The sequence below is a fragment of the Pseudorca crassidens genome, chromosome 7, assembly GCF_039906515.1.
Source record: "Pseudorca crassidens isolate mPseCra1 chromosome 7, mPseCra1.hap1, whole genome shotgun sequence".
In the NCBI taxonomy this organism is placed as follows: domain Eukaryota; kingdom Metazoa; phylum Chordata; class Mammalia; order Artiodactyla; family Delphinidae; genus Pseudorca; species Pseudorca crassidens.
The window spans coordinates 45,158,760-45,173,065 of NC_090302.1; the positions used below are offsets into that span (position 1 = coordinate 45,158,760).

General features: G+C 38.5%; 1 protein-coding gene across 1 annotated transcript in view; it reads left to right on the forward strand.

Annotated features, from left to right (window-relative positions):
- TRPM6 (transient receptor potential cation channel subfamily M member 6) overlaps nucleotides 1–14,306 on the forward strand; it is a 138,869-nt gene that overhangs the window by 107,416 nt on the left and 17,147 nt on the right. The window contains exons 29-34 of the mRNA XM_067744150.1: nucleotides 2,508–2,599; nucleotides 3,924–3,982; nucleotides 5,824–5,849; nucleotides 8,777–8,827; nucleotides 10,764–10,829; nucleotides 13,048–13,331. Of these exons, the coding sequence (XP_067600251.1) occupies nucleotides 2,508–2,599; nucleotides 3,924–3,982; nucleotides 5,824–5,849; nucleotides 8,777–8,827; nucleotides 10,764–10,829; nucleotides 13,048–13,331 (578 nt within the window). The remainder of the gene's footprint in view (nucleotides 1–2,507; nucleotides 2,600–3,923; nucleotides 3,983–5,823; nucleotides 5,850–8,776; nucleotides 8,828–10,763; nucleotides 10,830–13,047; nucleotides 13,332–14,306) is intronic.

The following is a 14,306-nucleotide window of genomic DNA, read 5'->3' on the forward strand; positions in this document are numbered from 1 at the left end:
GCATTTGATAGTAAGAGAACTTTACTCATTTTTAAACAGAGGGGACTATGTGATTAAGGAGTCATAAATATTTTAAATTATTTGAAACACTAAACTTAAGGTACAAATAGATATTGTATTGAAATCTATGTTACTATGCTTCTTTAAAACTTTGTTTGCTCTATGGTCACTGGTTTTCAACCAAGGGGTGATTCCGCCTCCACAACCAACAATGTCTGAAGACGTAAGACATTTTTGGTTGTCACAACTGAAGGAGGGGCAGTTGCTCTTGGCATCATTTTTACATAAATTATTTATGTTTTTTAAAAATATATAAAAGATATGGTTGATATAATATTGTATTATTTTTAGGTGTACAATGTAATGGTTTGATATATGTATGTGTTGAAAATGATTACCACAATAAGTTAACGTCCATCACATAGTTACAATTATTTTTTCTTGTGATGAGAACTTTTAAGATCTATTGTCTTAGCAACTTTCAAATATACAATACAGTGTTGTTAACTACAGTCACCATGCTGTACATTACCTCCCCAGGTATTTATTTATTTTATAGCTGGAGTTTGTACCTTTTGACCATCTTCACTCATCTCTCTCACCCTCCCATCCCCCAAATTATTTAAGTTCTTTCCAAAAAATTTCAAACTGAGAAAGATGGGTGTGGCAGGAGGGTTCTGGCAAAGAATCTCATTTAAATCTGATGATCAGAAAGGAAGAGAAGGTTTAGGGAGTTAGGCTGACTCCAGGTGCCTGGCTTGAACCACATTCTGGGTTGAGAATTTTAGTTTTTAAAAACTTGTCTGAGTTAAGAATTAATTAAAAAAAGAATTAAAAAAAATAAAATTTTGAGGGTGGGGAGGTGCCCTGTCAGGTAGATCTTTCTAAAGACAAAAAGTAAAGTTCTGAGGAAATCAACTATGAAAAGTAAAAAATTTTTTAAAAAAAGGAAAGCATAGTTTGTTTAATTTTAATACTGTGCTATCATTGAAATCATATTTATCATAATTTTATGATGTTACGAAAAATGTACATGAAATTTTTTGATTTTTCTTTTCCAGTAGCTTTTTTGCATTTCCTGTATACTTTTTTTTTTCAGCATAAAACAGTAGGAAAAAAAAATAAATGGTTATTTCCTACGTTTAGACAGGAACTTTTTTTTTTTCCACATTTTTATTGGAGTATAATTGCTTTACAATGTTGTGTTAGTTTCTGCTGTACAACAAAGTGAATCAGCTATATACCTATATCCCCATATCCCCTCCCTCTTTTTTGTTTTTTTTTTATACGGTACGCGGGCCTCTCACTGTCGTGGCCTCTCCCGTTGCGGAGCACAGGCTCCGCAGCCATGGCTCACGGGCCCAGCTGCTCCGCGGCATGTGGGATCTTCCCGGACCGGGGCACGAACCCGTGTCCCCTGCATCGGCAGGTGGACTCCCAACCACTGCGCCACCAGGGAAGCCCTCCCCTCCCTCTTGAGCCTCTCTCTCACCCTCCCTATCTCACTCCTCTAGGTAGTCACAAAGTATCCAGTTGATCTGCCTGTGCTATTCAGCAGCTTCCCACTAACCATCCATTTTACATTTGGTAGTGTACATATGTCAATGCTACTCTCTCACTTCATCCCAGCTTCCCCTTCCCCTGCTGTGTCCTCAAGTCTGTTCTCTACATCTGCATCTTTATTCCTGCCCTGCCACTAGGTTCATCAGTACCGTTTTTTTAGATTACATATATATGCGTTAGGGTCAGTTTCGTTCCTTTTTATGGTGGAGTAATATTCCATTGTATATGTGTGCCACATCTTCTCTATCCATTCATCTGCTGATGGACATTTAGGTTGCTTCCATGTCCTTAGCCAGGGACTCTTAATAAGTATTATTCTCAGAATTAATCCAACCAAATATTTATTAAATTATTATTGGGCACCTGCTATGTGCCAGTGACTCTGTAAGTACCAGATATAAAAAATAACAGTAATGATCCTTGTCAAGATTTTTTTAAGAGAAGGATTAAAAATTAAAACTATTGGCTGGCACTCTTTTCTATCTTTCTTTTGTTTTTGTTTTGTTTTCTTTTTTAAGTAGCCTATTGTAATGCCTGATGCAGTTGTTAAGGAAGAATTCCTAACAATTTGGACCTCAAATTTCATGTATTTTTAAATAAAGCATGGATGATAGGGTGCAAGGGAAGGTAAGTGTGCAAAAATTACTAAAGGTGTTTAATAGGAGGGCAGGTTATGGATAACTTAATTCTTTGATAGAGAAGTATAAATGGTTATAAATGTAAAGGTAACTATTGAAGAATAGAAATAGGGTGTATAGCTTTCAGCCACTTGAGTAAAGCTCAAAAAGGACAAAGGAATCTTGGTACAACTTGCTAAAAAGAGAAAGAAAACCCTATATTCCAATTTAGATGAATGCACGGTGTTCAGATCTTTTATTTGGAACTGTGATTCAAGTGTAACATGTTTTCACGTATTCTCTATTTTTTGCCTTCTTTTTAACAAGGTCTAGAATCTTACATATATCAGAAAATGAAAAGTAGAGAAACTGAACGGCATTCTGTACACGTCAGTGATCATGTAAGGCAGTCTCAAGAGGTAAAAACATTTTATTTGATATTTTAAAAGCTCAGTTTCTCACCCTTTGTCCCCCAACTTTATTCTTTCCTTGTCGTTCGCCTTTATGCAGTTTATCCACCCAGTAATTTATCCTGGGTATTTTTATCATGAAATAGAAAGAATTTAGGAATTTTTGAAACTGTTTTCGCATATATAAAAGTTGCCATGTGGAAGAAAATAAGATATTTTCAATACACTTTTAAGAGGTAGAGCTAACATCAACATATAGACTCTACTGGGAGACAGATTTCAGCCTGATTTGAGAAGGAATTTTTAGCAGTTGGAGCTTTCCAAGGATGGAATGGTTTATTTCTCGAAGTAGTAAGTGCCTCATTTAGTGTGGTTAATTAAACAGGCAAAGCAAACATCTTTGCAGATGTGTTGGAGGGGATTTGGACATTGCAGGAAAGGACTTTCAGTGTTTCTCTACCACTGATTTTGCAGTCTGTTTTTCTTAACCATTTGCAAATATGTGCCTGTTTTATTGCCATCCACCATGAGGGAAGCATGATCTAGTTAGACTAGCCCCCCAAATCTAATCTTGGTCTTGGTTTGAATATTACCTCTATGACCTTGGGAACTATATGAATGTATACTAACAACCTCAGATGTTCCTGTGGGAATGCAATCTGTGAAAGTAAAATATAAGACTACTTGAATGTAATTGGAGGCAGGGACCTATCTGCCCTGTCAAATCCTGGCTCTGTCACTTCTAGGTTTCAAAGCTGTATACATCAATTAACCTGTGAGCTTCATTACCTGTATCTCTAAAATGGGGTTAATGCCATCCTTACGAGACTGATAGTGGATAACAAAAATAACACCAATGAAAATGCCTAGAGTAATGCTTGGAGTATAGAAATAGAATGAGATATATTCAAGGTAACATTCTAAATAATCATCAACTGAAACAATAATCTGATGATAGGATATAATAATGTAATGGTCAATGTTTCCTGTCAACTTTGACCTTCTTTTCTTCTTTCATGTCATTAACTGATGTTATATGTTCACTCTCATTTTTGTAAAAACGGTTATGTATTACATTTTCTCTTTGATGTCCCCATAAAAGTAATCCTTTCTGTTAAGGTCAGTCATCACACTGAGTTACTCATATATTGTGCTAACATTATGCATCTTTCTAGCTTGAGTCTTGCATGTTTAGTAAGAGAAATATTGAGCCTAGAGGAAAGGAAAAAAAAGAACTATACCCTCCAAGGAGTGTGTTCTGCAAATGTATTACTGGAAGCTTGGGGTGGGAGAGAGTTGGGTGAACATGTAATGACCTTTCCCTTCTGCCCAGGATCTAAGCAAAAACTCTTTGTGGAATTCAAGGAGCACCAAGGTCAATAGGAACTCTCAGTGAGTATTTCTAAATGTCTGCCTTTAAGCATCTTTGGCTTTTATTTTTTTTAACTGGATTGGGAATAAAGGTTTAATTGGGTCAGAAAAGGAGAAAAAAAAAGTGTGTGTCCAATGACAGTATTTTTCTTGTGTTAGCAAGAATGAAAATTATTTATTCTCCTAGTTTTCCTGTTTCTGGCAACAAGATCTCACCTTAGTGCCTTTTAAGAATATAATGATACATGTACTACTGTAGCAAATTAACCGTTTGTCTTTTTTTAAAATTTAATTTTATTTTTGGCTGGTTTGGGTCTTCGTTGCTGCATGCGGGCTTTCTCTAGTCGCAGCGAGCAGGGGCTACTCTTCGTTGTGGTGCATGGGCTTCTCATTGCGGTGGCTTCTCTTGTTGCGGAGCACGGGCTCTAGGCGCATAGGCTTCAGTAGTTGTGGCGCACTGGCTTAGTTGCTCCGTGGCCTGTGAGATCTTCCCAGACCTGGGCTCGAACCTGTGTCCCCTGCATTGGCAGGAGGATTCTTAACCACTGGACCACCAGGGAAGTCCCTAACCATTTGTCTTTTTAGTGTCGGAAAAACACACATGAAATAATGAGTATCATATATTTTCTGATAGATAAGAGTGAAATTTGCATTAAAAAGTAGGAATAAATTTGTCTTGACTGAAAATAAAAAGACTTAGAATGAAGACTAAATAATTTTTTTAGTTTTTTTTTCAAAATTTTCCTTTTAGTTTATAAGATGGATCTTTTTGGTTTCTCCTTAACATCCTAAGTGTTTGTCAATGCAGTAACAAGTTGAGAAGGATTGAGACAGAGAGAAAGGAAGACAGGGCTAGAGAGAGGAGATAGAGAACTCACCTTTTTATAGACTTGAGGTTCCTCCTAGACTTTTATTTATTCAGAGAAAATTTGAAAACCAACCAAGCAAAGATTATTCTGTTTGTAGTGTTTTATGGACTTTTCCAGTTACATCATCAAATTAACCATTCTTAGAGTTATAGGAGCAGAATTCAAAAGCATCTGTACTCTACAAAGGGCCCGTTGATGCCAGGCAGGTGGAATATGGCGGTCAGTTTGCAGTCAGCTCTGTTTGAGATGGCCTTTTCTCTGGAGCTCTCAAGGTCTCTCTGTGCAAGCCTGCCTCTAGCCTTAACATGCACATGAGTTTCTTCTCCCAAAAGTTCTGTAGTTTGTGCTCATGCAGAGTAGTGGGTTATTGCAGCATGAAATTAAACAATAACTGTAATTGTACTTGCTTCCCCAAGGACCTTAAATACTGGACATATTCTTCGAATGTATTTATTCCAACTTGCCCATGGCCACTTGTGCACTTGAGCAGGGCATGTAACAATTTAAAGAGAGCTAATTTCAGCCTGTGAACATTTAGGGGCCATGTGGGCTAATGAAACTGATTTGTTGGCTTGTCCAGAGATATTCACAGACTCTTTTGTAGGCATCTGCCTTGCATAGTTCAGGAAGCCTTTAGTTTAATTGATCCAGAACAACACAAACACAGTTAAATCTTATATATGTTGTGTGATCACATAACTAATTAAAAACAAAAACCAACAACTGCTTTTCAGTTAGTTTAGGGCCTACTCAGTAAATTAATTACATGTATATCTGGTGCTCATTCTTCTATGAAAACAATTGTAGGGTTGTAAACTGTTTCTCTAAAGGTAGGGGTCAAATGTAACTGATACTCTTCCTTCAAAGTAATATATACACATGTATATACATATATACTTATAGATTGTATTATTACTGTTTCATACACTTTTCATTTCTTTGATCATTGAAAATTTTGAAGCATTATCTAAATAACTTTAATTTTTCAAACAGGTTGAGAAGTTCAAATGGAGTTAACAGTAAGTTTTTTTTGTTTTTATTTTTGGCTACGTTGGGTCTTCATTGCTGCGCTCGGGCTTTCTCTAGTTGCGGTGAGCAGGGGCTACTATTCATGGCAGTGCATGGGCTTCTCATTGCGGTGGCTTCTCTTGTTGCGGAGCACAGGCTCTAGGCGTGTGGGCTCAGGAGCTGTGGCTCACGGGCTCTAGAGAGCAGGCTCAGTAGTTGTGGCGCATGGACCTAGCTGCTCTGCAGCATGTGGGATCCTCCCGGACCAGGGCTCGAACCCATGTCCCCTGCATTGGCAGGTGGATTCTTAACCACTGCACCACCAGGAAAGCCCAACAGTAAGTTTTTATATTTTTATTTTTTCATCTTATCAGTGGTGGGTTTTACTCTCCTGCTGTCTCAGACTTTTATAGTTCTTGAAATCCTGATTTTTGTTTACTATACAAAGTAGCAAGTTCGGTAGAAAAGTAGAAGGTTGAATGTCTTTCTCCAGATAAATCAGGAGATCTTACCTGATCTTACCTGTTACCTGTTTTTGACTGTGATTTTCTAGTTTTCTCTGTGAGTGAGGATATAGCCACTGAGCTCATTTAGACTGTTCAACAACTCTTACTGTCATCGTTTAACACATTACTATTTAAGAACCATTCATAAGATTGTATGTGGATCTCCTTTCCTATATGTCTTCAGTGGGACTCCATGCCCCAAGTGGCTAAGTGGGACCAAGCCTACTTTGGTGAGACACCTCCCTGGTGAAGCCACTCTCATTAGCTACTTTCAAATTTCATCACAAACTGTACCTTTCCATCTTCCTGACCCCTTGATACAGACTGGGCACCTTCATCACTTATGTGAAACCTTCAGTGCCTTCCCATTACCTATAGGATGGGCTGCAAATCCCTTACTCTTTCTCAATGCTCTTGAGAGTCTGGCCCCAGTCCAAATTTCCAGGCTCATGAATGAGCCCTTTTATGCAATATTTCTTCCATGAAGAATGTGACCACCTACCTATTACCCTCTCCACGTGGTGTCCAGAGGGCATTTTCAAATGTGGAACAAAATGTTCCACCTCCCTTCTCTGCCATCTCAGGAAATGACAACTTTATCCTTCCCGTTGCTGAGGCCAAAGTCTTGCAATCCTACTTGACTCCCATTTTCTCACATCCCCACAGCCAACCCATCAGTAAGTCTTTCAAAATATATTGAGAAGCTGATCACTTTGCTACCCCCACGTATCACTTTTCACCTCTTCCCTGGATTACAGGATGGCCTCCAAACTGTTGCTCTATTTCCAGAGAGCAGCTGGAATAACACTTTTAAACTCAAAGTCATATTGAGTCACTCTTCTGTTCAAATGGTGTTCCAGCTCACTCTGTAAAAGCAAAGTCCAAACACCGTCTACGAGGCCCTGTTGATCTGCTCCCCCTCCTTCAACTCTGGCCACTCTCTCCTCCTTAACACAGCAAGTATGGTCCTGCCTCAGGACCATGCACTTGCCATTACTTCTGCCTGGAATACTCCTCATTTATCCTTATGACTCACCCCCTCTCTTCCTTCGGGTCTTTGCTCACATTTCACCCTATCAGGGAGGTCTTTCCTAACCAACCTGTATAATATAGAAGAGTAATCTCCCTGTCTCCCACGATTCCTAACTCTCTCAATATATATGTAATATACTATAATACTATATATTTACTTATTTATTTCCTATTTCCCTTTCCTACAATGTAGGCTTTATCTGTTTTCATTACTGCTCTGTCGAGGATAGACCAATACCTGGCACGTAGTAGGTCAGTAAATATATGCTGAATGAATGTGAACGAGATCTCACAGCTCCTTAAGTGGTGAAGCCAGGATTGAAACTCAGTTTTGTCAGACTCAGATGCCCATACTCTATTTCACATTGTTTGTCTATGAAGATTCCCTAAGCCTCTATGTACACCTCTATTATATTACTTAGCAAACTGTATCGTGATTATAGTTTACATGTATTTCATATTTGTTTTTCACTAAGGTGGGGGAGCCACATCTTATTCACATCCCTCATGCCTAGCACGACCCTTAGTGGGGGCTAAATACTTTTTTTTTTTTTAATTATTGAATCGAACTTAGAAAGGCACAGTCTTTTTTGATGATCTTACCTTTTACCCGGCACCCCCAAAGGGAGGGAGTTTCTTCCCTTCCTTATCCAGCAACAAGAAGCCAGAGACATCTGTGAAATTGGGCTCCTTATGCCGCTTCCTCTACAAGGTATAAAGTAGTTCCCACCATGAGACTAAAGTTCTCAACTTTAATTTTGATTTTATGAAATGGCAAAACTGTTGCAAAGGATTTCTCTTGCGACTTGTAATTTAGGACTTGAGCAGGTAGAAGAGAACCAGTTAAACTTGCAAGAGGTGTTCCCAACACACAGTCCGTCTGTAACCAAACAAATCCCTTGCTCTCACATTCTCTGCCTCCTTCTTTGTTTCTCTTATATTCCTCTTAATGTGTTTTCATCATCTTGTTGTCATTTTAAGTCAGTGAAGTAGTGTGCTAATAACTTGGTATTAATAATGTCTTTATGTGGGTACTGCATCTTAGTAGGGAGCTCAGAGAATTGTGCTTCTGGGATGTCGTGCAACGTGATGGGCAGCCGAGTGCCTTCTGCAGCACAGAGGTGTAATTGGTTCAAAGGAAATACATCTTTGAGGCTAATATTACCTGTCTTTCTTCAATTCCCTATATAAATATGTTTGGAGACATTGCATTGATGATTGGAAGCTGTCAGGATACCATGCACAATAATGTGGTTAAAGAATATTAGGCAATCTTTTTCGAAAACCGAGAAGCCATTGTGATTAACCCGTTCAATAATAACTTTGCAGGCAATATATTCATAAACATGTATTTACCTCCAGCCAAGTAATTAAGATGCCAATCTTCTCTGTAATTTCAGGAATCTCAACCTCCTTAAAAAGCCCTCAAGAGTCTCACCATCATTATTCAGGTAGGATGCCTGTGTACATAGACATGTCAATGGAGCTAAATGTCTGTGATTCTGCATTTGGAAACAGAAACACTGGTGAATTTGTGGTGTTGTTATGGCTCCAACTTGAAAAGTTGTTGTTCGCTCTGATGAGAGAACATTCAGATTTCTTAACTTGGGAAAACAAGTTTTTAGGATTTAAGAGAATTTGGATTTTAAAAAAAATGTGTGTATTGGTAAGTTCCAAATTGTAAGGAGGAAAGACGACCTTGAGATCTGAAAATTCCTTACGAGGTCAAAAGCCAGAGATCTTTGTATTTTGGGCTGGGGAGGAGACAGGCCTGAGACTAGTCCTCTGAGGAAGGGTTTTGCACCCTCACTGGGCCCTCAGTGAGGGTAACCACTGAATGAATGCCAACCCCACAGGGTAAATTCAACAAAGACACCTTAAGGGATGTTATTAAACAAGATGTCAAGGGTCTTGACTCTCTTAAGCAACATCACTTCACAGTGATTCAGTTGTCTTTCTTTCAAAGTGGGAATAATTGTACTTGCCCTTCCTGAGGAAAAATCTGCCAAAGGGCTAGTTGAGAATAAAGAGGGAAACACTTTGAAATGCAAAGCAGTATAACAACCAACTGGACTCGTGCCATTGGGTGGTCTTTTGGCCATCGTTGCTCTCAGTATTGGATTAGATAACACATGGGCAAGCTTTTTATATAATCTGAAGCTCAGTACAAGAGTACAAGTGTATTGGTGTGATAATTTTCGTTATTATTATATCAAGGTCATGTGCTCAGGGTCCAGTAATAGGCTACCTTATCCTGAATTCTCCTCTGTAGTGAATAGTGTTTCTGTGGATTTCAGACTCCACATTCCAGGCTCTTGTAACTGGGTCTTTCAGCTCAGCAGTAATCCGTTATTTTGACTCCAGCTGTCAGCTGAAGAAAGCATCTGGTGAGGAACACTGTAACTCACATCGACTCTGATTTGTTAAGATACAGCTCTTAACAGGAAAATGCAGATCACTTGCTTCTAATTAAAACTGGTCTTCAGCTCTCTCTGGGAAAAGAAGATGAACTCTGCAAAATCAACAGTAGATGTCCCCACAGTCCGCTGTGCGTTAGATTTGATCTGGAAAAGAAAAACCAGAAAGACCACAGATTAAAATGCTCTTTAAAAGCAAGTTCCACATCTGAATGGATTAGTATGGTATTTGGTATTCAGGAGAGTGGAGGTAATAGCGCTACCTCAGAACATATTATGTAATCTCATATAATCTATTCCTAAGACTGGGATATCCTTCCTGTTTAAGGCATAGTTTATTTTAAATACTGTATTATAGATAATACATTTTTAAAAATTTATTTATTTTTGGTTGTGTTGGGTCTTCGTTTCTGTGTGAGGACTTTCTCTAGTTGTGGCGCGCGGGTCTCTCACTGTCGCGGCCTCTCCTGTTGCGGAGCACAGGCTCCAGACGCGCAGGATCAGTAGTTGTGGCTCATGGGCCTAGTTGCTCCGCAGCATGTGGGATCTTCCCAGACCAGGGCTCGAACCCATGTCCCCTGCGTTGGCAGGCAGATTCTCAACCACTGCACCACCAGGGAAGCCCCAAGATTTTTTTTTTTTTTTTTAATGTGGACTATTTTTAAAGTCTTTATTGAATTTGTTACAATATTGCTTCTGTTTTCTGTTTTGGTTTTTTGGCCCTGAGGCATGTGGGATCTTAGTTCCCAGACCAGGGATTGAACCTGCACCCCCTGCATTGGAAGGCGAAGTCTTAACCACTGGACTTCCAGGGAAGTCCCTGTAGAGAATATTTTTGATAAAAGAAAAAATAAAGGTCTTTGAAATAAAATATTTTAGCATAATATGAGTATATTGATGTGGGGAAGGCTTTCTGTAAATTCAGCCCACTGATGCATACTTAAACTAGTAAATCTGCTTTTGTTTGCAGCCATTGAAAGGAACAACTTAATGAGGCTTTCTCAGACCATACCATTTACACCAATCCAACTGTTTGGTGAGTGCCATTTCTACCTTCTTGAGGTTGTGCCAGGGCAAAGGCATACCATCTGAGTGAATCATAGGAGAAACCATTTTGCATAATTTTAGCTGCAAATTTTCTTTTGCCCATGGTTGCAGTTTAGTTATATTAATTTCCTAAAATGGAAAGTCTTGTTAACTGCCCGGCTGGTATCTAGAGTCAAAATCTGATATACTATGGGGATGGGACCTATAATGAGCAGCAGTTGGGGAAAAAGCAATAATATTGCACCTGGCATTCACTGATTTAAGGCTGGAAGTAAGTAGAAAAGAAAAGAACCAACCAACCATGTGTAATAAATACAGAAGAAAGCATTAAACGTCAATACAGTAGAAGCTAATAGACATCTAAAGAGAAATGCTTTGTATATCGCTTTTTATTTGTTTGTTTTGTTTGTTTTGTTTCATGTAAACTAATTGCTCTTAACTCAGAGAGCAAATGTAATTTTTAAAGGCTGGAATAGTAAGGAAAAACAAGCTCGCAATAACCAAGGCTACCGGCGTTTCTCTGTCCTGCCAATTGACAAAGTAACAAGGGTCGCCACACTGTCCCAGATCTTGCTTCTCCTCAAACCCTTCACATGGGGACAGATGAGGTGGCTTCTGATCGTCGATGCAAATGCCTTCTCCTTCCACTTGGCTCCACAGCTGGTTTTACAACTCGGTAGCTCTGTTTCAGATCCTCTAGGTAATTAGAACTCTAAAGTGGCATTTATCTGGGCACCAGGAATACATATTTCAAAACATGTTACTAAGCATTACCTAGACGTATTCTTTGGTAAGCAATTAAATGCAAGAGTGAGCGAATAGATTCTTTCCTTGGTAAACCAGTACAGTGTTTATAAGAAAAGCCATTTGAAGCTGAGGTGTAAGGAGAAAATTAAATACGGGCTGGACAGAAGTTGTATAGCATATGTCACTTCTGTTAGGAAGCATTGCATAATATATTAGGTGGAGTCTAGGTTGAATAAGAATGGCTCCCTGTTCAACAGCCTAAAAGTGGAAGCTGTAGAGCAGTTAAAGAACATTTGTGTGTAAAATCTTTGAAGTGGGATTGGGTTTGTCTCCGAGGGTCTACTTCACATTAGCCAGGTTAACATATCTAATCTTTACAACAGCCCAATGAAGAGAATGTTATTTTCACTTCCATTTTACTGATGAGGAAAGTGAAGCTTTAAGTAACTTGTCCAAAGGCACAAAGGAAGGAGGGAAAGGCTCTGGGGTGTGACTTTGGTTCTAACTTTAACTGGGTTAAAACATGCGTTCTCAGTGGGGTAATATCACCCCTAAGAGAGCAAAAACATCTTTTTATTTTTATGTGTAAAGCACATACACACACACACAGAGTACATAAACATAAACAGTATATCTTTGGTATTACAATGTCAGGGAAGGGGCAATTAGGAAAAAAAGTCTAAATTTAAGCTCCTAAGGGGGATGACAGGGTTAAACTATCTCTTTAAAAGTATGCTAACACATATATATGGAATCTAAACAAAAAAAAAAAAAAAGAAAAAAAAAGAAAATGGTCAGAAGAACCTAGGGGCAAGACAGGAATAAAGATGCAGACCTACTAGAGAATGGACTTGAGGATACGGGGAGGGGGAAGGGTAAGCTGGGACAAAGTGAGCGAGTGGCATGGACATATATACACTACCAAATGTAAAATAGATAGCTAGTGGGAAGCAGATGCATAGCACAGGGAGATCAGCTTGGTGCTTTGTGACCACCTAGAGGGGTGGGATACGGAGGTTGGGAGGGAGGGAGACGCAAGAGGGAAGAGATATGGGGATATATGTATATGTATAACTGATTCACTTTGTTATAAAGCAGAAACTGACCCACCATTGTAAAGCATTTATACTCTAATAAAGACGTTTAAAAAAAAAAAGTACTTTCCTTTAACAAAAGAAGCGTAGTCTTGCTACTCTGATTTTATTTTTGTCGAGTTATAATTTATAATAAGAACAACTTAATATTTATGTGACATCTGATGCTTTGTTCATTCTCCCCCTCCCTCTTTACTGGACTATAACATGGCCAGATGTCTGTACTTGCCTCTGAAGAGGTGAAATTCCCATTCCCCACTGATCCTTTGAGAAACTGAACTGATTCTGAGTTGATATTTAGGACGCCGTTCATGTCACAGACATGGATCTCATTGAACCCCTCCCCTGCACTTCTGTTTGCCACAGGAGAAGAAGTAACTGTCTACAGGCTGGAGGAGAGTTCCCCTTTGAATCTGGATAAAAGCATGTCTTCTTGGTCCCAGCGAGGGAGATCTGCAATGATCCAGGTGTTGTCCCAAGAGGAGATGGATGGTGGCCTCCGCAAAGCCATGAAAGTCATTAGTACCTGGTCTGAGGATGACGTCCTCAAGCCGGGGCACGTTTTCATTGTGAAGTCCTTTCTTCCTGAGGTTGTGCAGGCATGGCGCAAAATCTTCCAGGAGAGTACTGTGCTTCATCTTTGCCTCAGGGTAAGTCAGAGACCCAGAGCCCAGATGGACAGGTGGTCGAAGAAAGGAGATCTGGCTCTATCCTGGTCAAAGGCCATTATCTTTTTTTTTTTTTTTTTTTTGGTGAATACTTCCTTTATGTATAATATTCATATATCACAGATCATTGATTAGGAAATGTCAAATACCATTGATATGATTAGGGTAGACATACACACATATTGATGTATATACACACATATATATGTGTATGTTTATATACATATGTATGTATATATTCACACACATTCATCTATAAAGCCAACATTTTACCTAATGTGAAAACAGAGGCACACCCATCAAGGTCAGAACAAAGCGAGAATGCCCACCATCTCCACCACTATTCAACACATTACTGGAGGTATTAACCAACTCAATTAGACAAGAGAAAACAAAAGTATAAAAACTGGAACAGAAAAAGAATGAAAACTAACTCTGTTTGCAGATGATATGATAGTAATGCTAGAAAACCTGAAGAACTAGTGATAAAAACAACTCAAGCAATAAAAGAAATCAGGAAGGTGGCAAGGTTAATAAAATTAACACACCAAAATTAAAAACTTTCATATAAGCAAATAATAACTAGTAGAAGATATTTTGGAAAAGAAAACACTGTTTACAATAGCAAGAAATTGAAAATGCTTAGAAATAAGTGGAATGTGAAATATTTAAAATCTATGTGAGGAAAAATCACTCCTGAAAGATATCAAACTAAATTTGTACAAAGAGAAAGACAATCCTTAATCTTGATTAGGATATTCCAACATCATCAAAATATAAGTTCTCTTAAAGTTAATTTATAAATTTAATATTATTCCAATAAAGATTAGGAGATACAAACTACTACTATATATACTATATATATATATATATACTATATATACTACTATATATATACTATATATAAAATAGATAAACAAAGTCCTACTGTATAGCACAGGGAATTATATTCAGTAT